At 42.6% G+C, this 27,309-nt stretch overlaps 2 protein-coding genes across 6 annotated transcripts; one reads left to right on the top strand and one right to left on the bottom strand.

Moving 5' to 3' along the window:
* Positions 1-974: 974 nt before the first annotated feature.
* LOC139107628 (solute carrier family 2, facilitated glucose transporter member 1) lies at positions 975-24,369 on the bottom strand. Of its 5 annotated transcripts, XM_070665382.1 has the most exons (8): positions 19,108-19,296; positions 16,967-16,997; positions 16,638-16,697; positions 16,182-16,205; positions 4,813-4,911; positions 4,114-4,678; positions 3,581-3,981; positions 975-3,501 (listed from the first exon to the last, which is right to left on the bottom strand). In XM_070665382.1, the coding sequence occupies exons 2-8, from the start codon at positions 16,985-16,987 to the stop codon at positions 3,154-3,156; spliced, it is 1,518 nt and encodes a 505-aa protein (XP_070521483.1). In that variant the 5' UTR covers positions 16,988-16,997; positions 19,108-19,296; the 3' UTR covers positions 975-3,153. The 5 variants fall into 5 exon arrangements, with proteins under 5 accessions (XP_070521483.1, XP_070521484.1, XP_070521482.1 ...); XM_070665383.1 differs by lacking the exon at positions 19,108-19,296 and having other exon boundaries at positions 16,967-17,975; XM_070665381.1 differs by lacking the exons at positions 16,182-16,205; positions 16,638-16,697; positions 16,967-16,997; positions 19,108-19,296 and adding exons at positions 22,948-23,136; positions 24,144-24,369.
* Positions 24,370-25,633: 1,264 nt separating this feature from the next.
* LOC139107630 (GTP-binding protein 10 homolog) lies at positions 25,634-27,275 on the top strand. Its single transcript, XM_070665388.1, has 4 exons — positions 25,634-25,842; positions 25,913-26,213; positions 26,300-26,518; positions 26,634-27,275. The coding sequence occupies exons 1-4, from the start codon at positions 25,804-25,806 to the stop codon at positions 27,236-27,238; spliced, it is 1,164 nt and encodes a 387-aa protein (XP_070521489.1). The 5' UTR covers positions 25,634-25,803; the 3' UTR covers positions 27,239-27,275.
* Positions 27,276-27,309: the final 34 nt, after the last annotated feature.

The following is a 27,309-nucleotide window of genomic DNA, read 5'->3' as shown; positions in this document are numbered from 1 at the left end:
GCTACCGCCAGCGTCCGCGGCCGCCGCTGCGGGCATACCACGCGCTCGCCCCGCGCGACCCGCGCAGCCCGCGCACATGAAAAAGCGTCGGTCTCGTCCCTGACGTTTTTCTATCGCGGCGACAATAACGCGCGGACGGCCGCCGTTCCAGCCGCGCGGCCACTTTTCTCGGAAGCGGTACAGCGACGGACACAGACTCTCCCCCGGTTCCTTCCACCCTCTGGTCCCGTCGCGGCTCTTGTCGCGCGCTACGACGGGCAAATATCTCACGACGTTCGCGGACGATCGCGAGCGCGAGCGAGCACGCACGAGGTGTGCGAGCGCGGCGCCTCCGCTTCGTATTTACTCCCGAGTACTCTGAACGGCGACGAGACGACGGACGCCATCTCGCCCCCGCGCGCCGAACCTCGTCGCCTTTAACGCCACCAGGTGCCGTCACTTGTCGTCACTTGCTGCTACTCGCCGGCACAGATTCAAAATGTCCGGCCGACTCCCGGTGAAACGGTTTCGCGCGTGAAAACCCGGAAACAATTAGTGCATTTGTGAGTGGTTCGAGATCTCCACCGAGGACTTTATTGCACCCTGAGGCTTTCTCCGCTTCGTTGGAACAACCGGGAAAGTGCTCGTCACCAGGAAGAACCCATCGCGCCCGATAAATCAAGGTAAAACCGATGGATTCGAATCACGGAATGGCCACGACGTGCAAATCGTCGCGATTCGATTTTATCGGGCAGTTTTATAATAACAATATTTGTGAAATATACATCAAATACGTTATATATTATATGCGAAATGATTAACAATTTATACTAATTAATATATTCATTGTTTCAGATGAGTTTAAAAAAAGAAGGAACGAGCTTGACACGTTTAATTTCACCGAGAAAGTCTGACCAGACCAGTCTGACCAGAATCAATCAAAGATTATCAGCATCATTATTACGTAGTAAGCTCTTCAGTAATACAAAAGTAAGTAATGTTGTATAAATATATTTGTTCTTGATATTTTATTTTATTTGGACGATATATATATGTATATACATACATATATCTATATATATATCGGTATCAAATATATTTCATATCTAAAAGTGTAACGCATTTTTAAAAACGCTTTATGATATTTAATAACGCATACAGTAGGCGGGCATATCGATGATGTGCTGAATTTCGAACCGCTGGCGACAACACAGATGATTTTTCACGTTCAATGTTAGGCTACCAAGTCTAACGTTGTTCCTTTTGATTGGCAAGCGTTTATACAACTAGTATATAAAAGAAAACTCGGCTAGACCTAAGCGCTTAATAACCGCGTTGCAAAAACTTACACAATATAATTACCAATCGTTTAGCTAAGGATATGAGAGCTATTTCTAATTCCTAACAGTTGTACGGGCAAATTATAATCGTTTGCTATTAGTACATCGCGTGAGTAACATCCTGAGTTATGCGTACAATAAGATCTGTGAAATTTCGATGGAGCATTTCCCTGCGAATGATGCATTCCAAACAAGTCGAATAAAAAAAAAAAAAAGAAAATCGAGAACTTTATTCAACGTATTATTGAGTAAACCTAGGTGTGCTTTTTGTCTTCTAGAACAAATTCTCTTAACGAGATAAACGGTTGTTACAAATGAGTATTCCTTGAAAGAAAAACGTAGACGCAAGGTAGAAGTAAAGCATTGCCGTCCACCTGCTATTTACGAGATAACAATCAGCGCAAATTCCTGAGTTAGGTTTACGTTTGTCGTTCCATTTCTTTCTACATATATGTGTATAATTATATATCGTACGTACGTTGTTTCTCTTATGTTCAGGTATACACAAAATTAAAATTTAATAATCTAAATAATTTAAAAATATGACAACGCTTACATTCTTAAACATTAATCGAATCTACATGCATACATAAATATATATATATATATAATTATTTCCTAAACTATGCACAATACTAGTCTTAACGTGGGTAATTTTTTGTTTTGTTTTTTTTTTCTTTCTTTGTATTTACAATTAATTCTAACAGCATTCTTCCTCGTTCGAATAAAACTTACATCTTTTACTTATACGTATAATAAAATACTCTTTAAATTTCTATTAAAAATTATTTCATAAAAAGGCAATCGGATATAATCTTAGTCGTTTCTACTTGATTTCGTAATGTATCTTCGTTAACGCGGCGCGGATTGTTCGACAGTGGGAATTAAAAGTTTCAGCTGTCACAAGACTGTTGTTTCATTAAAAAATATGTATATTCCCTAATTGCGTTCGATCTTTTTTAGAGTATCAGTTTTGCGAACTTCGCGCGATGTCGCGTTAAAAAGAAAAAAAATCTTTTGACCAAGCGAGAACGGATCTGTCGATATGTATAAAAAAAAGAATCGGGGGTTCGATAATGATAAAAAAGAAAAAGAAAAATAAAGATTAGCCAGCACGTAGGGATTCTTTCAGTATTATACTCTGTCTACGGGTCTTTTCATGACTAGAGCTGCGATCTTTCGTACTAGTACTGATAATGTAGTACGTCGTTGTTCCTAAGGTGACGAACAAATCATTGTTTGAAAAGACTTTGTTGAAAGAATCGAATTTCCTAAGACGTTTCGCGTCACTTCGATTGTTCTGTTTTCGCGGCGACACTTTTCTCCGCTGGATGCAATATAGGAACTGAGATTAAGTTTTACAATTTACATCCCAGGGCGAAACAATGTAGCGCCCATGCGATTCGACTTGGAACGGGCTCTCCCCCCAGTTCAAAGAAACTAAGAACAAAATGCTAAAAAGACATTTAAATAATTATGTAATAAAAAAAAATGAGTTTAAAACCTCTGAATCATTCAAGTTGGCACGACCGCGGGTTATAATTACACCGAATACATTGCAGCACACATCGCGGTTACACAGATTACAAATATTCGTCGGGTATCTCTACGAATCGACTTTGATACCGGACAGAATATCGGAAGCGCGTTGAAAGGCGGATGAACAGTGTGCCATTTTTGCCAAACCACTGAATTCTTCAAGACACTGATAGAGAGAAAAAGAGAGAGAGAAAGAGAGAGAAAAGAAGAAAGGAACAAGAGAACGAATGCAGTCATCGTTCGCACGTGCCGATTTTGTTTTAACATTTTACCCATTTTCGCCGACTCTTCCTCTTCACTGATACGATATCTGCCTGAACATGCTGCTGATCTCTTCCATCGTCTTGTTCTTCGTCTCCGGCACTTTCTTGTATATGAAGAGCGTAAAGAATAGTTGTAGCACTGCGAAAATAATAAATACGTAAGCGCCCATCACTTCTTGCAGAGGCAGGAAGCCGATGCTAACGATGAAGTTTGCGGTCCAGTTTACGGCGATGGCGACGGAGGTAGCGGGTGGTCGGGCGGATTGACTGAATAACTCTGACACCAGGAACCACGGAATGCTTCCTGGCCCGGTGGCGAACAGGACGACGAACATGATAACGAGAAAGATCGAGAAATACGCCGCCGCCCGCGAGGTTTCCTGCAATACGCAAGTAAAATATTCGAGACGTTCTTGCAATGCGCAAGTTTTGCATCGTTAAAAGAAGAAGGATACTTACAGCGAATACAAGACAAATTGCGAGTAGAGCTGTATCCAGGAACATGCCGCCGAAGCCGATCAAGAGTAGCGTTTTTCTACCTGCCTTTTCTACCAGAACCAAAGAAATGATGGTCATGAAAACGTTCATAGCGCCAACTCCCATCGTGGCGTTCTGAGCGGCGTGCTTGTCGAGCTGTGCCATCCTGAAGATCTTGGTTGAGAAAAACATGACGGCGTTTATACCGGACAGTTGCTGGGCGAACATGACCATGATCGAGATAAATAGAGGAATGCGAAGCGCCGGATTAACAAAGAGCTCGCGTAGGGTAACCTTCGGCACCAGCTTCACCGACTCGTACTCTGTCCGCATCTCCTCCATCTCCTCGTGGACTTCAATCGTGCCGCGCAGCCAGGACAGCGCTACTCGAAAGAAAATAAAATTAATTATTGTGAAAAAGATACAAAGATCTCGCGCATCATTTTTAACAAAGTAAAGTGAGGTAATTCCACGTTAACCGTTCATTGAATAAATAAATGAACGCTATTACCTACCTCTTTGCGCGTCCATGTCTTTGCCACGATTAAGCAGCAGATATTTCGGGCTCTCGGGACAGAGTGGCAGCGTGCAGATCTGGAAGATCGCCGGTACGATCGTCAGGCACAACAGCAACGGCCACTGCTCGGTGGTGCCAAGGATTTGCTCCAGGCCGAGTATTTGCGACACCAGAATCGAAATGGTGATGACCAGTTGATAAACCGTGCCCACGGCACCGCGCAAGTGCACGGGCGAGATCTCGGCCAGATACATCGGCGCCAAGCCGGCGTTCAGCCCGGAATTAATACCGATGAGGAACCTGCCGATGATTATCATCTCGTAGCTCCTCGCCGCCTTGGCGCTACCCTCGAAGATCACAGTCAGGACAACCAAGATGTTGTTTAACAGCAGGCCGCCCTTCCTGCCGAAGCGGTCCGCCACCCAGCCTACCAGGGAACCACCTATCATTCCGCCGACGCAGAATATCGAGACCGCAAGCGACCAGATCAACGTCACCTCCGTCTTTTCCGTCGGGACACCCGTGCGGTTCGTCTTGAGGTCTTTGATCCAGTCCTCGATAAGCTAGTGAATATTAAAATGTTCATTTAGCGATTGTCACTATTTTCCTCCACTCGTAATTCACTTCTTCAAGTGTTTTTACAATCGATCGAGGTAAGCGTTTTAAAAGTGGCTTACGATTTAATTAAAAGTCATACCTGTTGAGGTGCGTTAACCACGCCGGTATTATATCCATGTTGAAACGATGAACCGAGAGCAGCTGCCGCGATAGCGAACGCTAACCGGCCATTGAGACCCTACAGCAGAAATCGATACGGGACATCTTATTTTAAAATAATTACGAAAAGAATTATGCTAAATATTATTTTATCTAACACCGAAGAAGAGAATAATTCTTGAAAGAATATGTAAGGTCTATTCATTTCGAAATAACAAGATTAAAGATCTTAGAAGGAAAAAGCAAAATATTTTAGGAAGCTTTTGTAAGCAACATATTTATCGTATTTTAAAAATATATTTCTTCCTGAAATGTAAATATCAAGTAGACGTACGGCATATTAACGAAACGATGAATATGTAACGCGCGCAAGTATAATTCGATAACTTCCCGGCATTATTCAGAACAAAGACGGAAACAATCTGCGGAACATCTGTTCGAGCAGTAAACCGTGAAATGCCCAAATATCCCGCCGATAATTCCGTATATCAGTTTTTACTTCTCGAATGCATAATGCATTTGAGTCGAGAGCCGAGCTTAATTATCGCAGAAGTCTCCTTCCTCTTTTAAATACTATTGCGTACCGCTCTTCTAAAGTATGGCACCTCGAGATCCGCTGACTTTACTGTCATTTTTTTTTTTCACGCACAGATACACACTTCGTGATCACGTTTCAATAATTTCGTATACCCGACGATCGCCTACCGCGGAACTGGGCGAGAAAGTAGCTTTTGTTGTGTCGGGATAGTTTGTGTTGTAAGTTGATTTTAACGTGGTGCCGTTCTCCAGCGTGTCGGAACACGTGCCGCAGACTGCTAGGTCGGTATCCCCGCTAACCATTCTTATACTAGGAGGCTACGCAAGACGCACACACGCACGCGAGCGCCGACGTACGCGGTGCCACGCATATCTTTCCACCCCGGAAGATACTCGTACCTCACACGCGTGCGTATATGTGCGGTCGTGTTATTTAACGCTGCGCTTTAATGTGTGCATTTCTAAATTTTTTTCTTTCTTTCTTTTTTTTTTTTTTTTTTTTCCTTGTTAGATTTACATGCGTGCATATACGCGCGTGGACGTCCGCAAGCGCACGCACACATGCGTGCGTATGTGTGCGGTCGTGTTATTTAACGCTGCGCTTTAATGTGTGCATTTCTAAATTTTTTTCTTTCTTTCTTTCCTTTTTTTTTTTTTTTCCTTGTTAGATTTACATGCGTGCATATACGCGCGTGGACGTCCGCAAGCGCACGCACACACGCGTACGCGAGTGTCACTTCCATGGAGAACAGATACTCGCGGTTATCGTTACTCCGGAGGCTTGTGTTACGCCGAACAAAGGCGTAAGTTGCGTGAATTATATCCCATTGAAACAAAAGTTCGTACTTGTATTAAATGTCCAATTAAACTGCAGTAGCGCGACACCAAAAGGGAGCAAAAAACCACATCGTTAAATGGGAGAAAATTAAGATTAAGGCTTAAATTAGTTACGATTCGTCTTAAATCATCGATTTTTTTTTTTTTTTTTTTGTCGAGCGTTACGAGGGGGGTTTTTAACTCGAGATTAGATCTTACACCCGTTGTGTCGAGTCTTCAATTAATGTCACGTTGTTATCGAGAATAATTATCGCCCGGGAAACTCTTTTTCAATTAAAATAATCTGCGTGTGATGTGATTTGCTGTTCGAATTCGATGATAATTTTACGAACAAAATGTATGGATTACACGGCAGAATTTGCAAATGAAAAACCGCATTATCATCGTGCTGTTCTAAGCGCGTGGTTTACGTATGCAGCGGGGGCCTATTTGCATAACCATTTATCGATGCATTTTTGACAATGTGTCTTCTTTGACGTCGGTGAACCGACGACCGAGTGTACTTCGTACGGGAATATGCGATAACGATTTAATGCACTATGCACCGAGATTCGTCGGGGGGAAGAAAAAAGAGAAAAAAAAAACCTAAGTCCTGTTCCGTGGGGTCGCACATCGGACTTTTCTGACGAAATAAGTAGCGATCGTTTCGCGATTCGTATGCACGCTGCAATCGAGCCTCTCATTTCGTCATTTTGTCCCTCGGTGTCCCACGAAACTCTGCGAAAGCACATCCTTGTTCCACTGCGAAATGCGGAAAGAGAGCAGCCGCCACAGTAAACAGATCTATTAGCGCGGTTTTATGCGGCGGTAATTGTCTCCGTGCCGATTTTTACGTCCCCGATCTACGTCCGTTCGGAATAGTACACTTTTCTAAAACCGACGCCGGGCGAAATCGAATTTCGTTCGGTCGGAGTAATCGGCTAATTAAACCGGAGATTAGCTCGAAGTGCTCGAGACGCGTCGTTACACTCGCGGCTGCCGTCGCCCGTTGAATCGAATTTCGCGGCGGATCGATGCTTCTTAGCTTCCCATCACCGAGTGCGTTAATTGCAAGTGGAGCGAAGTAAATATTTGCGAGCCTTCCGTTGCCCCCGCGTTTTTCTTTTTTTTTTTTTTATGCGCCAGTGCAAACGAGAATGCAAAGTTTGCACAACGCGGCGGTGTTAAATGCTCATCTCGTGACGGGCGTCGATTGTTAGTCGCGCGTCGACGCGGGGCATTTCGCGCGAGCAAAACGAAATTTCTGCGCGAGCGGCATTTCCCTTTGACGAAGAGCTTGATTGAACTGCAGAAAAATTAACCGTCCCGCCGTTACATTCCTGCGGCTCTCCTGGCTGCCGATGCGCGGTTGTTGTTGTAAACACTGCACTCCACGTGTTGCATTAATTGTATAATAATCGCAAACAGTGCGATATCGCGCGACACCGCTTCGTAAATAGAAACGACTTCTCAAAAGTGGGGAAAGAAAAAAAAAAAGAAAAAAAAGAAACGTTACGTAAAAGGCGATTCGCGTGACTTCGAAACCTGACAGTTCGCATTACTTGACATTTATTAATGCAAATGAAAATATACGAAATTCTCGGTTAAGAAGCGACGCATGAAGAATTAATGACTTTGCCCGTAATTAGTACAAAAATTAATCCAGTGCAGGTCGATAATAAAAGTTCACGGTTGCGGCGAATTAAATATAAAACCGTCGCGGTACAAATTTTATCGGATCGTAACTCATTTAATTTCAATTAATGATTACGTTACCGTAGAAATAATTATTGGGATTAAAAGAAGGAAAAGAAAAAAAAAAAAATCTCCGCGATTAAACGAAAAGTATAAATAGCGACTTTTATTCAATTTCCGCGACTATCTATTTCAATGCATATCGCGAGCTCGATTTAGGAACACGACCGTAGAAATTATCAATGCTAAAACGATTCGCCGAGTAAATTTATACCGACGTAAAAAAAAAAAAAAAGAGTCACCGTCAAACATTTAATCGCCGCTTACGTAGACTGTACATTTATGTCGAATGTGGGAACATACATATATTCAAAAGGGTGTGCAAGGCCAATAGAATAAAAGTTCATTATCATCGTTACTTTTTAACGAAATGAAAATGTAAAGAACAAAAGAGCGACCGGTTAAAGGAAAGATGCGATTGAAACCGAAAGTATAATCGAGTCGATATATTAATCCTATTAAAAAAAAATTGATATGACGCTTGAATTAGTTGCAAATCTATTTTATTGCCGCTTAAAAACCAACGCAGATTGGTTAATTATTAAATTAATATTAATTTTAATATTTAATTAATATATCCAAGTAAAGACGGTTTCTCCGCGCCTCACCCACAACCACCAGCGATCGTAATCGTCGATGCGGGGGGGATGATAGGTAACCCTAGCGCGCCGACCAATCACAGCGCTCCATCGATTGCCTGATCGCGAACTATCTACGCGACCCGCTGCGCACCACATAAGATACGGTGGCCACGTGGAGAGCATCGATTTTCGAGAAAATGATATCGCGGAAACTGCGTGTGTTCCCCTACAGTTTATCATCGTGTATCTATGTCTCGCCTCGCCCTGGGGACCCTCCGAATCGTAGTATCCCGCATAGGACACCGTCGATGTCAATCTACCTACATTCGACCGGACACGTAAAGGTGAATCGTCTCGCTTTTTATTTCCCCACGATAACTTCCCATACTTATAATCGCGCGACGATACTTTGTGCATCGAAGCTGCGACATTCGCGATCGAAATCTTGTGGTAACTTTAACTCTAGATCGAATTTGATAACGTGAGATCTGCATCTCGCCCGTTTTCGTCGCGGCCGAGACTCTCATTTATGTTAGTTTCATTTAAAGTATCGGTGGAGCAGCTCCAAGGAGCACAGGGAAGAGGGATGGGTGCTGGCTAGCGGCAGTCAGCCGGGTTCGTTTCTCGTACGTATTGCGTAGGTTCAGGAATCGACGGCTGTAGGCGCGAGGAACGCGGGGAGCAGGGGGGACGGGGTGCGCTAGCTGTTCTAGTGCTAGAATGTGCGTCCGGTCACCCGCAACCAAAACACGTGCGCGGTACGATAAATAACACGCGCTCAATAAAACATTGAACAGAACAGAATACTAATTGTAATTTTTCTGTTTCAGATAATAATCTACCATCGAAGGAGGACCGACCCGACATCCCGCGGACATCCTGAGAGGAGGAGGAGGCCCAGGAAGGGTATCCTGCCCCGGCGGAGCAACCCATGGGTATATATCAATTTTTTCTTTGGATTTTTAATAACGTTTTTTAATTTTTTCATTTAATTAAATTTTATATCTACTAAATAATTGTTTTATTTTTTTGTTTCAGGTCAAGAGAAACTCCGCTGCGTCGCATCGCTCAGTGCCGCACGCCGATTCGAAATTAAACGAACTGCAGCCGGTTCGTCGGTCGTTCGGGGCTGCCGATAGTTACCGGGCGTTTTTTTACGATTCCTTTTAATGCGGGAGTGTCGAAAAATTTGTTAAATAATTTTCGCGATTTTAACTTCACCCGGGCGCGTTCGCGAGTTACTTGTGCGCGGAAGGATGGCTCGTCACGTCCCATCTGAGAGGAGGAGCAGGCCCGGGACGGGCATCCTGCATCGGCGGAGCAACTTTTAGGTGAGACTTAATTCTTTAAAATTAAATCTTTATTAAAAAAATATTTTTACCTTTTTCTTTATTAATCCTATTAATTTACTGGCGCGTCTACAATAATATTTTTCTTTTTATGTTACAGTCACCAGAATTTTACAACTCCGCTGATGCTCATGCAGATTGGTGAGTTGAATCATTTTTTTTTCGTAGTTTGTAATCGAAAAATAGTGCATGCAAAGCATCCTTGCTTTATTCGAGCTTTAATGAACTTAACGTGATGTGTTTGGAAACGCCAATATTAGGAATTATTAAATTGACTGATGCACGTACACGCATTCACGCAAATACGTCGATCCTAAGTAGACTCAATCTTCAATTCGACGCGTGTTACTATAAAATTAAATGATATTGATTGCACATGAGACTCCGGATAAAGCGATTTAATTCATGTCTGACGAATAAAAGTATGCGACCTCGAGAAAAAAAAAATAAATTCACGTTTCTGTACGTCACCTACGATTGCCAATTTTTCTTTCCTTATTTTTCGTATTATAATTTCGAATTTATCTTGAGATTTAAAAGAGACTTTTACTGTACGAGATAAGAATTCTGTATCGCTTTCTAAAAACCTTTTAATTTTTTTTTATTAATTTTTTTCTTAACAATGCGTAATACGCGCGAGTTCTATTTTTTTATTTTTTTCTATTCTTTTACCTACTGTAAATTTATTAGAGACCTGTCCGAAGAATAGAATTTCTACAAAGAAATAGCCGAGCTGAAAAGGAAGTCGATCGGAATTGAATTTCTAATCGATCAGAGAAATAAATTAGCTTTTAAATTGATTTCTTTTTCTTTTCTGTACGTCTGTTCTTAATAGCAAACCTGAATTCTAGTAAAGTTCAATTTAATTACATTTTAAATCTCAAAGGAGCAATAAGTTCTCTTTCTCTTTCTTATTATGCTAAGTGCTTCTCTTGCCAATTAGAATAATTCTTGCGGGAAGGAACTCGAACTAAAGCTTGCAATATCTTTTTTTTTTTTTTCGATTCCAAATTATATTCTTCGAGCTTCGCGATTAATCCTCTTTCGGCGTGTCTCTAGTTCTCGGTAGGAGCGAAGTAGAATAATTCCTTATTTAGACGTTCGCTACGTCGTCGATCGGAGGCGACGCCTATGATTAGAAATTCTGTTGATTGTATGGAGGCATAAACGTGTGTACTCACACGTATCAGAGATCGTGTTAGGGGGATATAGTCTCCACGTAACGCGGTTCCAGACCCACGGTGACGTGTTGTCTCTCACAAAGAGCGGACTTATTCGTCTGCGCGCATATACGTACGTGTAAATGTAAGGAAGTGCTACGCGGCAGTATTGGACGCGGTGAAGGAGTGTCTCGGCACGATTGGTGCAGCCGACGGTCGAGCCTCCCGAGAGGAGCGACGGCGAGCTCGGCGACGGGGAGCCTCTGGTGACGCTAAAAATAGTCGGAATACACGATCGCCTCGGCGACGTTCCGAGCGGGCGCTGCCCGTTTTTTCGAGATAGACACCGTTGTTTTGGCGACTTGGCCAAGTTGCTAATTTCGACGGGCTGTACCGAGTCACGAGCCCGCATGCGAAAAGAACGCGCGCCCTCGTACAAGGTCTGCGGTCCCCACGTTTGCCTCTCTAATATGGGTATATCTCCGGTCCCGGACCCACTCTCGGCATAGTTTTTTTATCTTCCCTCGGTTTCCCTCCCAATTCCACATTCACTTCTTTGTTAAACTACCAGGCCGGATCTTGCGGAAGGTGCTGGATTAGAATAGAAGGGCTTCGTGTTATTCTCTTGCCGTTGAGCAATAGAAAGCGCTTGAATTAATAGTTCCACTCCCTGAGAAAATATTGGCGATATAATGACACCGATCTCGGTGAATAAAGGTCTCGGTAACTAGAGCACCGGGGAGGGCCGCTTTCCGTCGAGACGACGCGAGACGTCTCACGGGTGTGATTTCGCCGCTCGCGTTATTGAACACCCGAGATCCGAGTGATATGCTAATTTATACCGATAAGCGTGTACAGCGTAGAATCGTCATCGCGCGATTATTTCTTTTTCAAGCCCGGAGACTTGATAGCTATTTTTTTTCTTTCATTTTTCCTTTTTTTTTTGGTTTCTTTTTTTTTTTCAAGCCGATTACCGTTTCGTTTCTCAACTAAAAGTTGCGTAAGAAACCTCGAGCGTATTTTAAAATCAGCAGATGTAGAAGGTGATTTCGCACCTGTTGTTAATCCAAACGCGGTCGCGATCGCGAGATGACCGATACGATACGTAGTAGGACTTAATGACGATGACTATTTGCGCATTATGATAATCGCGCGTAATCACCTTCCCGGAATTCCGACAAAAGATGACGACGCGGCGTTAATCATTTTAGGTACGTTAATTATCGCGCCTTGACGGTGTCACCAACGCCTCAGTTTAGAACTTCGGTCTCGCCTGTAACCGGGTAAACAAAAGGCTTAATTGCCCGCTTATTATGTCGTTCGGTTCTGCACGAGTAACGTTTCTCAAGCCGATTCCCTGTTCTTTCGGAGCCGAAGGCTTCTTTTCATTAAAAGTCCACGCGTGATCTCGACGCGTCGCTCGACTATGCCGCGAAAACGTAGCCTGACGATAATAACGCGTTTTAACGGGTGCTTTCGAATAGTTCTCGTCACACTCGTACATTGTATTCAAAGAGCACTGACGAGGCACTTCCTCCGTTTTTGACGATTATCGAATCGCAGCCAATCGTTGCGTAACGCGAAGAGCTGCCTTCGCCGCGCTAGGCACGAAGCTTTCAAGCTCTCTCATTAATAAAAAAGAAAAAAGAAATAAGTGAATTGAGTAAAAATATATATTCGCGTGAATAAGAATTCGTTTTACAGGCGAGAACGGAATTGCTTGTATTCGAAACGCTCTTTTAATGCTCGCTGAATTATTTCACTCTTAACCGGGCGCCTACTTTTCACCTTTACTCACTCTCTCTCTCTCTGGAATGTAAACTTATAAATATAGATATTTATATGAACGTAGATACGGTCCTCAGTTTAATATTCATCGCGTCTTGTTTTGATATTTAAAAGAAGTGGCTATAGAACACAACGAATAGTTCTAAAAAGAAGAAAAAAAAAAATGAAAATAAAATGAGACGTTCACGTCTCATTCAAAAATTTTTACCTTGAGCTCCATATTTTTAGCAAATAATCCGCGCGTGGCACTAAATAGGTACACTTATGAATTTTTTTAAATCTCTCCGTCTTTCCCTTTCTCTCTCTTTCTCTTTCTCTTTATCTATTATTATACTTTCTTTTTTTTTAAATAATATATTTTTCTTTTTCTCGCACGATAAAATTCTCGCGTTGTTACTTGTAAAATGAGGAGAGAGCCGATTTTGACGATTCGTTCGCGCGGAGAAAAATTCGCGAGATGACGAGTGAAACCTTCCGTATCACGATCGTGAACGCGTACGACTGCCGTCGGTATTCGTGTGATGGTATAACCGAAGCCGATTTTCAAAAGGCCCCGCTCTCTTCCTCCGTGTGTTCCCCCCTTCTGAACAACGGCTGTGCGAATGGACGACCCCGGGGACTGGATTCCGCGTGAACCTTTCACCGTCCCACGCACCCCCACTGCGAGAATGAAGAAGAAGTTGCCCCACTAAAAAAAGAAAAACGGAAAAGAAATAGCGGATCGCCCGCTGGAAACGGCTCCAAGTCGCGAGAGAGAGAGACACGGCGTTCAATAACGATACCTGATCCGCGAGAGCGCCGGCGAAAACGAGATCTTCGAGCGCAATCGCGTATAATCAAACGATTAATAACAGTTCGATGTTTCTAACGTCAATTAGATTCAGGCGCGAAGAAAAAAATATCCGAAGAGTCGGACGGAACGATTTTGCTCGCGACGCCGCTCTTTGATCTTGCGTCGAGAAAACCGCGAACATCCGAGCGCCGCGGTCGATTTTAGATATCGGACCCGGAGTAATTTCTAGTCCGGCGAGTTTTACATATCGCGAGAAAAAAAAAATGAAAAAAAAAAAAGGAGAAGAAAACAGCTTTTTTGCGACGCGAGGTAGGATTCGATTCGAACGTTACGTGATGACGGAGGCGCGTTTTTATTATTAGCGGAAGCGACAATTGCAATAACATTGTGTCACGTCGCACGAAACTTTTTTTTTTTTTCAACTACGATCGATTATGCATACGTCTCAGAGATTTATTATAAAATGTACACGAAGTAAGGGAACTATGATAGCGTTCTTCAAGTACAAAATACAAATCCACCTGGAGTACTGATTAATTAAATTAATTAAGATATTAAATTTCTTTTCCGGTCAAGATTGAAGAATATTTTCGGAACATTCCCGGTCCGCGTGAAAAAAAGAATTCCTTCCACGGGAGTGTTCCGTCAAGTTCGAACCTTCCCACAGTACGCGTTTCTTAAAAAATGTTCTCGCTTCGATAGAATATTTTTAGCCTATATTAATGAGCATACGAATCCTAAACAAACGTTACGCGCACGCTTTGTTGTCTCAGAAAAAAAAAAAACAAAAAAAGAAAACTAGAAATACACGTGGCACTTGACGCGTCTCTTAGTCTTTGCACTTTGGCGCGATCCTCTTCAGGTTTCTTACGAGAGCGCGCATCTGACGGCTCGCATTGGAGTACACACGATACCGGACGCGGTCCATTAATGACGGCCGGTTCGTGTGTTCAGCATGTGTCAATTTTACAATTAAGCCGCATTGAAGCGAACTGCTTCTACAATTTTGTGCACGTATGCAGTTGTAAACATGGCCGAGTTTGAAATTTATTTTACCTTTAATACGTTATACACTTGCTCTAATTGCAAATAAAAGAAAAAAAATTAATTGAATGAATAAAATAAGTAACTGAATGAATAAAATATTAATCGCTTTTTAAATATTATAATTTAGTAAAATAAATGTGGGATGCGTATGTATTATGCACGTTACGTAATAATGTCGTATTATAAAAAGGTTATTGCAAAGAAAGAGAGAGAAAGAGAGAGAAAGATTGCTGTTTAAATATTATTTCGAATAGATTCATAATTCATATTGAGCGAAGAGAAAAATTAAATTCCAATGAAGAGGCTGTACTTTCGAAAAGGGCCAATTTATCTCGTTTTCGTCCTATTTTAGATAATTATTACTGCTAGGTGCTATAAATATATCGATACAAATAGATCTTAGGCTCAGATACGCAGGCACGATTATTCACTATTAGGAGCAATTGTTATTAATTGCCGTAATACGTCGGTCGAAGCTGGCAACATGAGATCCAATTTGCATGTAAATACCGATCTAAGTGCACATATGCCTCTCTACTTCGAGAGCCGTCGAGAAATAAGAGCCTTCTGTAAATTTAACGATTCTTTGTTAAATCAACTTCGTTAAATCAAACATGTCTGAGGTCAATTAGTCATCTGTGCTTAAAATTAGATATCTCCGCTGTTTATGTCGCGAGTTCGATTTTTAACAAGATAAAGGCCCGGTTTATCAAAAAATTACATTTTAATCGTCACTTGTCCAATGCTGTTTATCTATTATTAAAATGTTACAAGATAACCAATAGCGATTACTTGTGCTAGACAATACAATTAATATTAAAATAAAAAAGAAAGAAGGAAAATATTTAACGTTGAGCCACACATCGATATCAATTCGTGATGTAATTTACTATCTATCGCCAAGTGTTATTTTTTTTTTCCACGGTATTAAGAATCTCAACGCTTTTTTAAATATTTTTCGTCGGTGAATTATAGCGCGGATCCGATATCTGGATAAAGGCCCCGCTCCCCGAGCCTCCCCCAAATCAAATAATCACCGAAATTTCAACACATTGCCGCGATAGAACGTTATCTTTTGTGGACTTTGCGTCGTGTTTATCGCAGCACTGCCCGCTTTCGGTAGTCGTAAATATACGTTAATTATATCGGTATTATTAATGATCAACTTGCTAGCAATTTGGCGCGGCGACGTTAATCCGCGATATTTTATTTCAATCGCCTCTCGGTTGCGCGCGGTAACGCGCTACGCATATGCGTAAGACACCCGCGGGATCCCGCGAAATCCTGCGAGCTTATACGTATCTAACAGTATTCCACTAATGAACCGCGGGACGAGACGTCGCGATAATTCGCGAGTCAATGGTCTTTGTCGAGACATCAATAACGCCGGTCTCTCGCCGTTCGTCGCGTTACGCGGCCGCATTTTTTCCTCGAGCAGGCTCGATAATAATTAAATTTTTTTTTTTTTCTTTTTTTGTTCGAGACGTATCGACAATGCAGACTTAATAACAGCTGGCACTTACCCAGTCCTTATCGGTCGTGGTGGTCTGCGTGCAAAAAGAAAAGAGAGAGATACGTAATGGAAGGTTAAGATTAGGTCCGCAAGAAATTTCGTAAGCGAGTGTCAAAGCGTTATCGCGTTTTGGCGATTAACAGGGCGAATAAAACGCTCGTAGAATAATTTCATTATATAACTTTGAACAACAGCGGAGCGCTTCGTCCCGTTGATCTCCGTTTAATCCTCGTGCGTGTCCGCCGATATATGTTCCGCGCCGAAAAAAAAAGTAGCGTGTACGAAATAGATAAATCGTAAATTGAAAGAGATGTGTTTACTTATGTCACACTATTGCGGATGATAACGCGCTTTTATATTTTATTTTAAAGTATAAAATTTCTTCTTCAAATCGCTTTGAAGAAGAAACGCGGTTTCGCGCGGATAATTGCGCTCGATAATTAACGCGCGATACGAGACAAATTACCTTCGGTGTTGGAGCCAGAGCCGTTGGCGTCGTCGCCTGTTCCTGAATTTCGTCGTTCGACTAGAGCAAAATGTGTTTAATTACACCAATCTCGCAACGTACGCGAGGGGAGCGTAGAAGGGTGGCAATAGACGAGAATACATTCGAAAGAGCCAAGGAAAAAAATTTAATTCTTACTTTTACGCCGATTGTTATCAATAAGCAATTAAATTAATTAACGCAAATTATTAACGATTAAATTAGCTACGTAAAATCTTGGCAGGGCTCGTTAATTTTTAGCTGCACCCCCGACGTGAAAATTACGCGTAAAGATACGTGCGATACGATACCTTTTCTTTTTCCATTCCCATCGTGCGGCAGCTTGAAAAGAATAGAAAACGAACAGTCGGTTAGTCAATAGAATTTGGCAAACGTGGTCGTTAAACAAATGTGTGTACGCGGAGACGTGTGTCCCTGGGCAAATTTGGGCGAGACCCGACATCGCTCCGAAATGGAAAGAGAAAAAAAAGGTCATTTAGCGGCGATAAAATGTATTCAGAACTCGCGATAAAGCTCGCCAGAATCGTCTTCCGAACCAAATGTGATATCGATCGACTAAGAACAGGCCGTTTGCTTGAATCGTTGCGCGTATGATGCAATATCAAACAAAAACTCGCATAAAGATGATAAATGCAAACGTGATGCAATTAGGTACGAAGATTACGAAAAAAAGTTTATCTCCGCATTTTGCATCGAGAAAAATATACGTATAGTTTTAGAATTTTTTTTTTTCCCCCTCTCGATATTAGCACGTTTATAAAAAAAAAATTAATTGGGTTTTTACGTATATTCGCCTGCGATAAATTTATTGTAAACAATATAAATTTCATCGCGACGAAGCGCATCGCGCGCGAGTGTCGCATGCGTTCTAATTCTTATATTCACGCGGAAAAGTTCAACAAGAAAAATACTTCGCAATAAATTAAAATGTATTGAGATAAGAAATGAACACTGACGAAGAATTGGAAATACCAGAAACATCAGTTTTCATAAAAAATTCTGTCTCTCATGCCTTACTTTATTACGTCGTTCTTATGCTTTCCGTCGAACTTATTCAAGAACGAATTACATTGAAGGTGATTTATATGGAAAACACCATAGAGTATTCGCGTACAGCCGACTACATTGATGGCTCGGAATGACGTAATCTTCTTTCCATTTTTTCCATTAATCTAATGTCCTCCTTTCGAGTCCTTTTATGTAAATACGATTACTCAGGCGGAGCGTTTTACCGAGCATGATAAAATGATCGGCATGCGAGCGTGACGAGATTACAAAATATATTACATTAAAAAAAAAAAAAGAAAAAATTTATCGTAAAAAAATTAACATATAAAATACAAAAAGTTTTGTCGAACGTTCAGTTACAGATAAATTACCAAAAGCGAAGTGTACTTATGTATAAATTTCCTAATCTAAAATTTGATGCGTTACTTATCCACGTGAGGATTAAATATGCAGGTATAGTCACTCGAGATATAATTTATTCAATGAACTTGCCGAAGACAATCCATTTACGCTAATGCTCTCGGCGTAAAAAAAAAAAAAAATATATATATATATAATTTATCCCCTCGTAAAAGAAACTTTGTTATAGCATGCAAATTGTGTAACAGCCACGTCGTCTAATTGGCGTCTGAAAAGATAACCGGGTATTTCTAGGTTGAGAGGCGTATTGCGATGTTTCGCGAAAATGTAACACGCGTGCGGCGTGACGCGCGGTGGGCACGACATAATGGTGTCACGCAACTGTAACAATAAAGTGTCACGAGATAACTTATACGGAAACGAACACGTTCGGCCTTTTTATTTATCGCTACTAAACTTTATCGGGCATTATTTTCTTTCATTTATTCGTTCTTTAAAAAAGTGCATCGCAAACGCGGTTATCTCAGAACGACGCCACGACGGAAATCCGGGTGACGTATAGGTCAATCGTAAAGGGTGATAGATATAACTTCCACCTTACTCGTCACGAATTGTACGCGGTAACGTGATAGCTTAAAATCACGAGCAGTCTATAAAAAAGTTTTTTTTTTATGAAATAAAATTTCGGGATAATTTCGACGAGTTCAGGTGAGCTTGACATTTGAAGGTTAAACTCCTGAATTCTCTCGGCGTCCGATAATATACGGGCGAGCACGGGGGGTGGTTTTCACGCGCCGATCATCGGAGATCGACCTAGCGATACAGCGGAGCGATGCGAGGGTCTCGATAACGATGGGGTTTATAGGGTTTGCTCTCAACGTTCGTCGGCCGATCGGACATTGCGACGGGGTAGACGCGATGAATCCGGAGAAGTGTCGATGCCGCCGTCACGTGCGCGACGCGACGAAATTCCCGACACGAGGGGGTGGGTTTTGTCGACGACCTGGCTCGCGATGGAATCACACGGCGAGAATCGTTCGAGATTAATAATCACAAAACTCACTTCGTAGACGACGCAGGTGAGATGCGGATGGCGCGGACTCGTCTACTCGAAGGGCTCGATTCGATCCTCGCGTGCCTTAACCCCCCGCTGACTAGGGTTGGCGCAGCCGGTGCGACCCCAACGGCCGTTCGCAGGGCGCAAGCGCGTTTTTCCACCTCTATGTTTGTCACCCTCGTAACGGGGAGAGGAGAGACCCCGCGCGAGAAACTCGGGGGTTGAATCGCGGTTGCGTCACTCGATACACGCACGGATTTTGGGATCGATCGTGGGAACGATGACGTCACGAGTGGCGGGATTGCCCGGTATGTCGCAAAATATATAAGGGGTTGCGTGGTTCAATTTTACGGTTCGGAGAAAGTATTTCGTGTACGTTTTCCTTCTCCCCGTACGAGTGTTAAAAATTGACTTCAACTCGAATTATTTTAACTTTATACTAATTTCAAGAAGGTAATATTTTTAAACGGGAGAATTTTTTTTTAGCGTTATGATCGCTTCAGGGGATAATCGGGAGTGGCCATCAAATACCTGAGTTATGTAATAATTGATAAGCGGCTTATCGATTCGCTAATAACAAATCGACAATGCGGAGGGGATGTGCAAACGTCAATCCCTTTCCGCTGGCCGATAAGAGTTCCTTGGCTGTAACACGATATTATATTTGCATTCTCGGTTCGAAAACGTAAATAAGTGCGTTATGCGTACCATCATTTGATACGGTATTACTTAAAATTGTTAAATTAACTGAAATCCCAGCGGTGGATTACAAAATAAATCCCAGGAAGCGTTAGAAAGGAAAGGCTGAAAAGAAAAGTAAAAGAAAAAAAAAATAAAAAAGAAAGGAGTGCAAGGTGAACGCTTACACGCACGTGCGTGGGGGATCTCTCTCGACCGGCGCGAAAAGAGATCCGCGTCTCGCTGGTGACGTCCGCGAGCCAAAGCCGACCCGAGGAACTGGCACGTTTCCCGGCGCGATCGCACGAAAATGTAACCGAATGTTCATTTTATTATTCCGGATGCGGCCCGCTGCGTGATCTGTAGGAGAAAGAAAAAAAAATTCAGTGACGCAACTCCTCCATATGGCCAGTCGGTGACGTTACACTTTCCCCGCTGCGAAAATCGATCAACCGTGACGCACTCCGACATTTAATAGAAAACCCGGACGTCTGAAAGACGAGACCCAGCTGCACGCGCGCGGTTTTTATTTAAATAATTCCGCGAAGCGGAGTAGCGCAGTCCTCGGCTTCTTTCCGTGCAGCCGCAGATTTCTCCTCGTTTGTTATCCTTCGCCGCTTTCCATCCGACGCGATTGGCTTCAAGTAGCGACTTTATTGTATTTATGATTCCGCGGGGACGCCGACACGCGACACGGCCGTATCGAATAATTCCCATATCGCGCTCGATCCGACGTCGGATCGAGCGATAATGGGACGGAGACGAGTGTAATCGAGACGGATCGATTGATACGACGGCGCGTTAATGCGTTAATTAAAATCTCTGCAATCGCGCGCGTGGACTCGCGCGCGTAACTTATCGGCCGGAGTTAGAGATGACCGAGAGAATTCAATTCCTAAGTCGAGATCTTGGAAGGTTCTACCGAGAAGGACTTCTCTCTCGCATTATTTTCTATTCTTACGACGGCGAAGTGTCCCACGCGGCTTGCCACGCGAGTCGTCGTTCTTGTCATAGCTTTCGTCAGATAAGGGCAGACGGAAACCGATTACGTGCCTCCGCGCACACCCGTCGACTCAACCAATAGCCAACTACTTTAACCGAGCACGTCATCGTAACTCCTCCGAGAAGACGTTCTTTAGTTCGCTGACAAATCCATGAGATATTTACCCGTGTTTTTCATGCTAAATTTAAAAAAAAAAAAAAAAAAAAAAAAAAGAATGACAGCTGTATTTCGATGTATTATTAAAAAAAAATATAATATGACGAAACAGCGCTTACGGATTTTTCGGAAGATCTCTTTGACGTTTAAAGCAACAGTACCGCACCTTTCGCGATGCGATCGATACGGGGTTCGCCCATGGACCTGCGTCATCCGCGATCACCTGTTGAGACCTCGTGGCGCGATTTGCAACACGCGCGGATTACCGCGAAGTAATTCCGTACCACGATTATGGAATCGCTCTCGTTACACACGCCCGGGCGGCAAGATGAGAGGAGAATTAACGAGATAGGATTCTGCGCACGGACCATACGTCGCGTCCTTCTTCTTTTTCTCTTTGCGCTCCTCGTTTAATTAGCCGTGACACGTACCGAGGGCGAATTAATCGGCCGCCCAGCCCGGAGTACATCGTTTTAAACCCAGATCAAGTACGTACGGGCGTACGAGTCGTATGTTGCATCATGCGGGCAGGCTTAGTCAGTCGATATGCATCCGGTGGCGTAATGCTTGAGAGAGAAAGAGAAAAAGTACCGTGGGAGAAGAAAAGAATCAAGGGAAGGACAAAACCGGCGCGTGAAAGTAAAAAGAGGATCGGACAAAGTCACGGAAATGATAAAAGGGGGACGCTAAATGTATTTTAGATCGTTCAGCATTTTCCGCGCGACGGCTCGGGAAAAATAAATAAGCGTGGAAGGCATCACGCGCCGCCGATGGAATTCTTGCCAATAACCCGACGTGATAATCATTTCTAGACGCCGGCCTCTGTTCCAAGAAGATTTCTAAGCGCAACGTACGGCGGGTATTTGCGCGTTATGTTGAAACAATGCCGCGCGTCGAAAATTCTCTTTTCACTAATTATTTCAACCTCGTTCGCTGTTGGCGACGCTAATCAACACTTTCGATCAGTGGCTTCCGAAGATCACGTGCGAATTACATAAAATTACTTAAGAGGAGGACGTTTCGTTAAACGAAATTATCAAAGTCAAGAGCCGACTAACTCTGTGTTTTTTTTTTTTCTTTTCTTTCTTTCATTCTTTTCATAGATATTTTTACTTCAGTATCTGTTCTCTTTTTCCCTTCGGTGTAATCTGATTACGAGCCTATTTCGTTTTGCATAAGAAAACAGCACGTGTTACCGATTGAAAAGGCGTAGCTGCAACAAGCCGACGAAGTGCGTAACGCCCAGCCGTTCTTTAATATATCGCGGCGCGATCAAAGAGGAAGCCGCGGGTCTTCCACCGCGAAACTTCCACAAAGTTCGCGGAGACGTGCGTGAGCGCGCATGTCCGCCCACCTGGCTTCGAATAACCGCGGTATTTCGACATCGCTCTAAAAATACGGTGTTTTCCCGCCCGGCGTACGTTTCGCTACGTAGACGCTCGTATTCGTCGCGCACCGCGGACTTTAGGTGGACGTCGCTCCGAAAATTAAATGCGCAATCACACATGGGTGTAAACAGGCGATTGTATACCACGGGTCCCCCGCGATCTCGTGACATTTCTCGACGCAGGAGATCAGGGGCCCGGCTATTTTCGAGTAGGCGCCCCGATCGATCGATGTTATACTTCGGCTTACCGTCTGCGCTTACGCAACTCTATCGCGCGGTCGACCACTCCGAGAGGAATCGAGTCATGTGATCCTCGTTCCTCGGAGGAGAGAAAAACGGTACCGTCGCGCCGGGTCGGCGTAAATAAAATCGACTGGCGCGCAAAAAGCGCAACTAAAATATACATTAAGTTGAAATTATCAACCACGTCGCTGGGGCGAGAAAGGTTTCTTTCTTCTCTGCTTTGAATCCGAATTTTAATTCTCTTATCTCGTTACTCCTCGCGCGATATACGTTTATAAGACTTGGAGATACGAATACGATACGCGCGGCCGGCTCGAAGCAACGAGCGTCAGGCTGCACGCGTGAGTTCGTCGGGCTTATCACGAACTAGGAGCTTTACCTTTCGCGCCGACAAGGGTATGGTGGTCTCTCTGGTGTATATCGGAACGTCGAGGTCACTGACGCTGCTGCTGATGCTGGGCGCTCGCGAATCGGGTCGTCCGCCGAGCGGCACCGTGAGATGCGTCGGCCTCAGGGGGTGCGATTCCGCGATGAAGCCCTCGCCAAAGTCCTCGTCGTCCCGTTCCATCTGCGAGAGAACGCAAGACTTTATTAGACCGATCGGATGCACGCGATAAAATTGATCCGCTCCGGATTTACGCGCGTAGCTGGACGGCGCGTGTTGGCGCACGGCCGTTCCGTTCGCGGCGGACAAATAAATTACGCGGTTTAAACGAAAGGGGTTAAAAAAAAAAAGGGAAACACTCGCAGAGCAATGAGCCGCGATTACATTGTCACGAGACCGCGTCGTTACTGTCAATTTTCATAATTTTCTGCGTCGTACGTAAAATTAGCACGAGTAGCGTGACAACGGTGCGATTTTCCCCCTCAAGTATTTGGCCGATGATCAAGGCTAGTAACCCGATGACATACTCTTCGCACACACGCATATGTTTTTCGTCCTACGATCATTCAGCGGCGATCTGACCTAACCGACAAATTGACGAGCACCTCGACTCTGGCCTCGTTTTATTTAAAATATTTATTCGCCGCTGATCCCTCGCGCGCTTGAACTTTCCATTCGCGCGGAAAGTAACTGGGATTATTTCTTATCTTTTTTGTCATCGAGATAAAAATCGGATTTATATAAATGAAATGCACGTCGATCGATAACGCTCGGTGACGTCGCTTTAATCCCGATCTAGCCGAGGAAGTATTTTAAATCCGATTGCATACGTGTTCTCCGATGATTCACACACTCGGGCCGTTCTCCAGCGAGACAGCGAACGACGATGTTGGCGTTTAAATCCCGCGAGCGACCCTCCGCCAACCCTTGGTTCCCTTGACCTTCGGCGCGTTGTAAAACCGAACAATCCGCATTATCTCGGAACTTAATCACTCCCCTCCCTCCTTAAAGTATACGCGCTCGAAATAGCGTCCGCGATATCTTAATCTCTACGGCGGTAGACAATGTGCGTTAAATAACGAGGGAAGCTCGGTAATCAAGTTGACACTAATGAGTGCCGATAGAGTAACGAGGATGAGATCGTAATTCTCCAGTAACGAGCTCGCGTCTCGATGCGACGAAGGATTTACCTCGGTGTAGTTCTTAAAGAGCGGGCGAGGAGTTTCGAGCTGCGAGTTCGACGTCTCTCACGAGGAGTCTTCGAGCGGGTTTGCAAGGGGTTTTCGGGTGACACAGAGAGAAAAAAAAAAGAAAGAAAGAGAGAAAAAGCGATTCGCGGCGAGAAAGAGATCGCGGCGAGGGATGCTAGATTGCACGGCGGCCGGAATGCATCCGTGCAGCCGGGGGATGCTCTTGAGACTGAGAGGACGCAGCGACTCCGTCATCGTGGACGACGTAGCCGACGGCCTCTCTCTGGCTAGATTTAATTTTAACGCTTCGCGTACGCGCCACCGCCGTTTAACGTATCTCCGAGTTTCGTCGGGAAGAGAGAAAACATCCTCCTCGTCCGCCCCGTCTCGAATCGGCGACATCGTCAATTGATGCGTCCGCGCGATGCGCCTCGTAATTGATTTCACTTGACCCCCCAAGATATCGCGATGCGATCCTCGGCGTTCGGCTCCTGCAAACTGCGACTCGTTTTCTTTTGAACCCGGGTCGTGTTTGTCTCTCTTGATCTCTTTTCGAAAGCGAGTCCCGAAGGGGGAAAAACCGGAGGATCAGTAAACTCGATAGTTGAATAAAAGAAAAATAAAGAATATTTTAATTGATTTAATAAATTAATAAATTAAATTTAGGTAATGGTTAATATTTAAGACCTGCATATTGGTACGTGAGGTGCTTATATTAATAAAATAATTTTTAATATTAATTCCTTAAAGAGAGAGATAAACTTTTACTTTTTTTAAATTTAATTAAGATTGAATTAATTCCTATATTTTTTAAATTCTTTTTAAAATTTTTGTACTTTTTCTCTTGCATGTAATTCCAAATTTTCTTTTATTTTTTTTTCTTTTTTTTTTTATTCAACGGTACGATTGTACATCGGTGCTATGATGTCTCTAAAACATTAGGCGGCGCCTTATGTTGTTCTTGTTAAATAAAATTGCGATTTATAGACATTATGATTGCGTCAATGAAATATTTACGCCGCGACAAGTGTGGCTTCCGTTGCGTCTATTTCAAAGTAGCCAGCTAAGTAATAAGCTATATCTATCTATCTGACAATAAGACAACAAACGTGTCCAAAAGATCTCTCGAAGATATCTCTTTTAGATATTTCTCACAGCAGGACACTTTAATTTTTTTTTTAATCTGCACATGCACAACTTTCTCGCTGTACTCTTTTAATATTTTTTATCAATTTTTATCAGTCGTGATTTTAAGCTTTGCATTTTAATTAATTATTACCTAACGTCAAATCCTATGTCTATTACGAAAATCAAAATTTAATCTTTCTTTTTAATTTGACGTTTTCTATTTTCATGTATTTTATGGTTATTGTATTATATTATAATAATTGTATTATTTATTTGATTTGTGTGAAAAAATTTTATTTTGAATTGAAATGAAGACTAGGCTTCCATCTAGAGGCAATCTTGCTAACTTTTAACTTTTTGATAAACTCACCCAGCATCTTGGAGTAAAGCAACGTGTTTTGCAAAGCGCGATACAGCCGGTGCGAGTTTAACCTCCTACGATGAAACATAATATGCGTTATGATAAACGATTCGTTAAAAAAGTAAAATTGATTAATTGACGCCGTACGAAAATAATTATAACGCACATACAATGGTGTTTCTGACAAGAGTCTTAGCTTTTGCGAAAAAGGTAAACAAATCGTGTTTAAATCACAAGATGTATATGCATTATTCGATATAAATTTTTGGTTTAATTGTAGCCGAGGGCATACTTACGTTCTAAATTCGTCGATACGCTGCGGCTTCACGTTAGAGCAGGTACAGGAGGTGCTGGATTATCTCGTTACGGTGGGTTGGGTGGTGCTGGAGGAAATATATATGTCGTTGCTAAAGATGGGCAAACATTAGAGAAAGTTGTCGCAAGCTTGAAGACCAAACGAGTCAAAGCGGAATCAGGAAGTGACAGCACATTTAAAGGGATTATAGGTTTACCTGGTGAAGACAAAATAATTTCAGTTCCACGTGGTATTGCAGTATACAATCAAAATGGAGTATTATTAGGTAGACACGAATTTTTTAACTATGCACTTGAGTTATGCTTTTATCGTTACTTAACTTTCTTCCCTTTTCGTTTAAAAATCCTAAAGGAGAATTAAATGAAGAGGACTCGAAGATTTTAGTAGCAAGAGGAGGTCTTGGTGGTTGTGAGGAAACAGGCTATTGTGGATTAAAGGGAGAATCTCAGACGATACAGTTGGATTTGAAGATGATCGCTGACATTGGATTAGTTGGCTTTCCTAACGCTGGCAAAAGTACCTTTTTGGCAGCGGTTTCAAATGCCAAACCTAAAATTGCTGCTTATCCTTGTAAGACTTTAGACATATTTCATTCTTTCTCTACATTTTCGGATGAGTAGCTGAAACATTTATGTTGATAAATTTAGATCTTTCACTACATTCGTATTTTTTTTTTTTATTACAGTCACCACCATAAGGCCCAAATTAGGAATTATTAAATATAGTGATTTTAGGGAGATTACTGTTGCCGATTTACCAGGTTTAATTGAGGGAGCACATATGAATATCGGAATGGGTCATACATTCTTAAAGCATATTGAAAGAACAAAGCTACTTTTGTTCATTGTAGATATACAAGGATTTCAATTGTCGCCAAAGCATGGATATAGATCCTGTTTAGAAACGGTGATCTTATTAAACAAAGAGATTGAACTATACAAGCCTGACTTATTGAAAAAGCCAGCAATGATTATAATTAATAAAATGGATACCGACAACGCTAATAATATTCTTGAGCAAGTTAAACCAGCGCTATGCGATTTGTCAACGTACGTGGCTACATGTCCAGAGGAAATGCAGCCCGAACGAGTAATACGTTTCGACGATATATTACCGACGTCTTTAATTTCGAAAGATAAAAATACGATACAAACTATTAAAAACAGGATACGTAGTATATTAGATAAACACGAAGAACAAAAGAAAGCTGTAGAATGTAATAATTCAGAATCTTTACTAATGGACAAGATAAATCGGCAATTTAATGAGATCACGCCAACTGTTGTATAAATTTGTACATATACGAAAATAAATATTTTATACACAATTGCCGGATGCTATTATAAATTATGGTTCGTTAA

Source organism: Cardiocondyla obscurior, linkage group LG13 (genome assembly GCF_019399895.1).
Source record: "Cardiocondyla obscurior isolate alpha-2009 linkage group LG13, Cobs3.1, whole genome shotgun sequence".
Classification (NCBI taxonomy): Eukaryota; Metazoa; Arthropoda; class Insecta; order Hymenoptera; family Formicidae; genus Cardiocondyla; species Cardiocondyla obscurior.
Note: the sequence above shows the minus strand (reverse complement) of the source record. Positions and strands in the feature narration are given on the sequence as shown.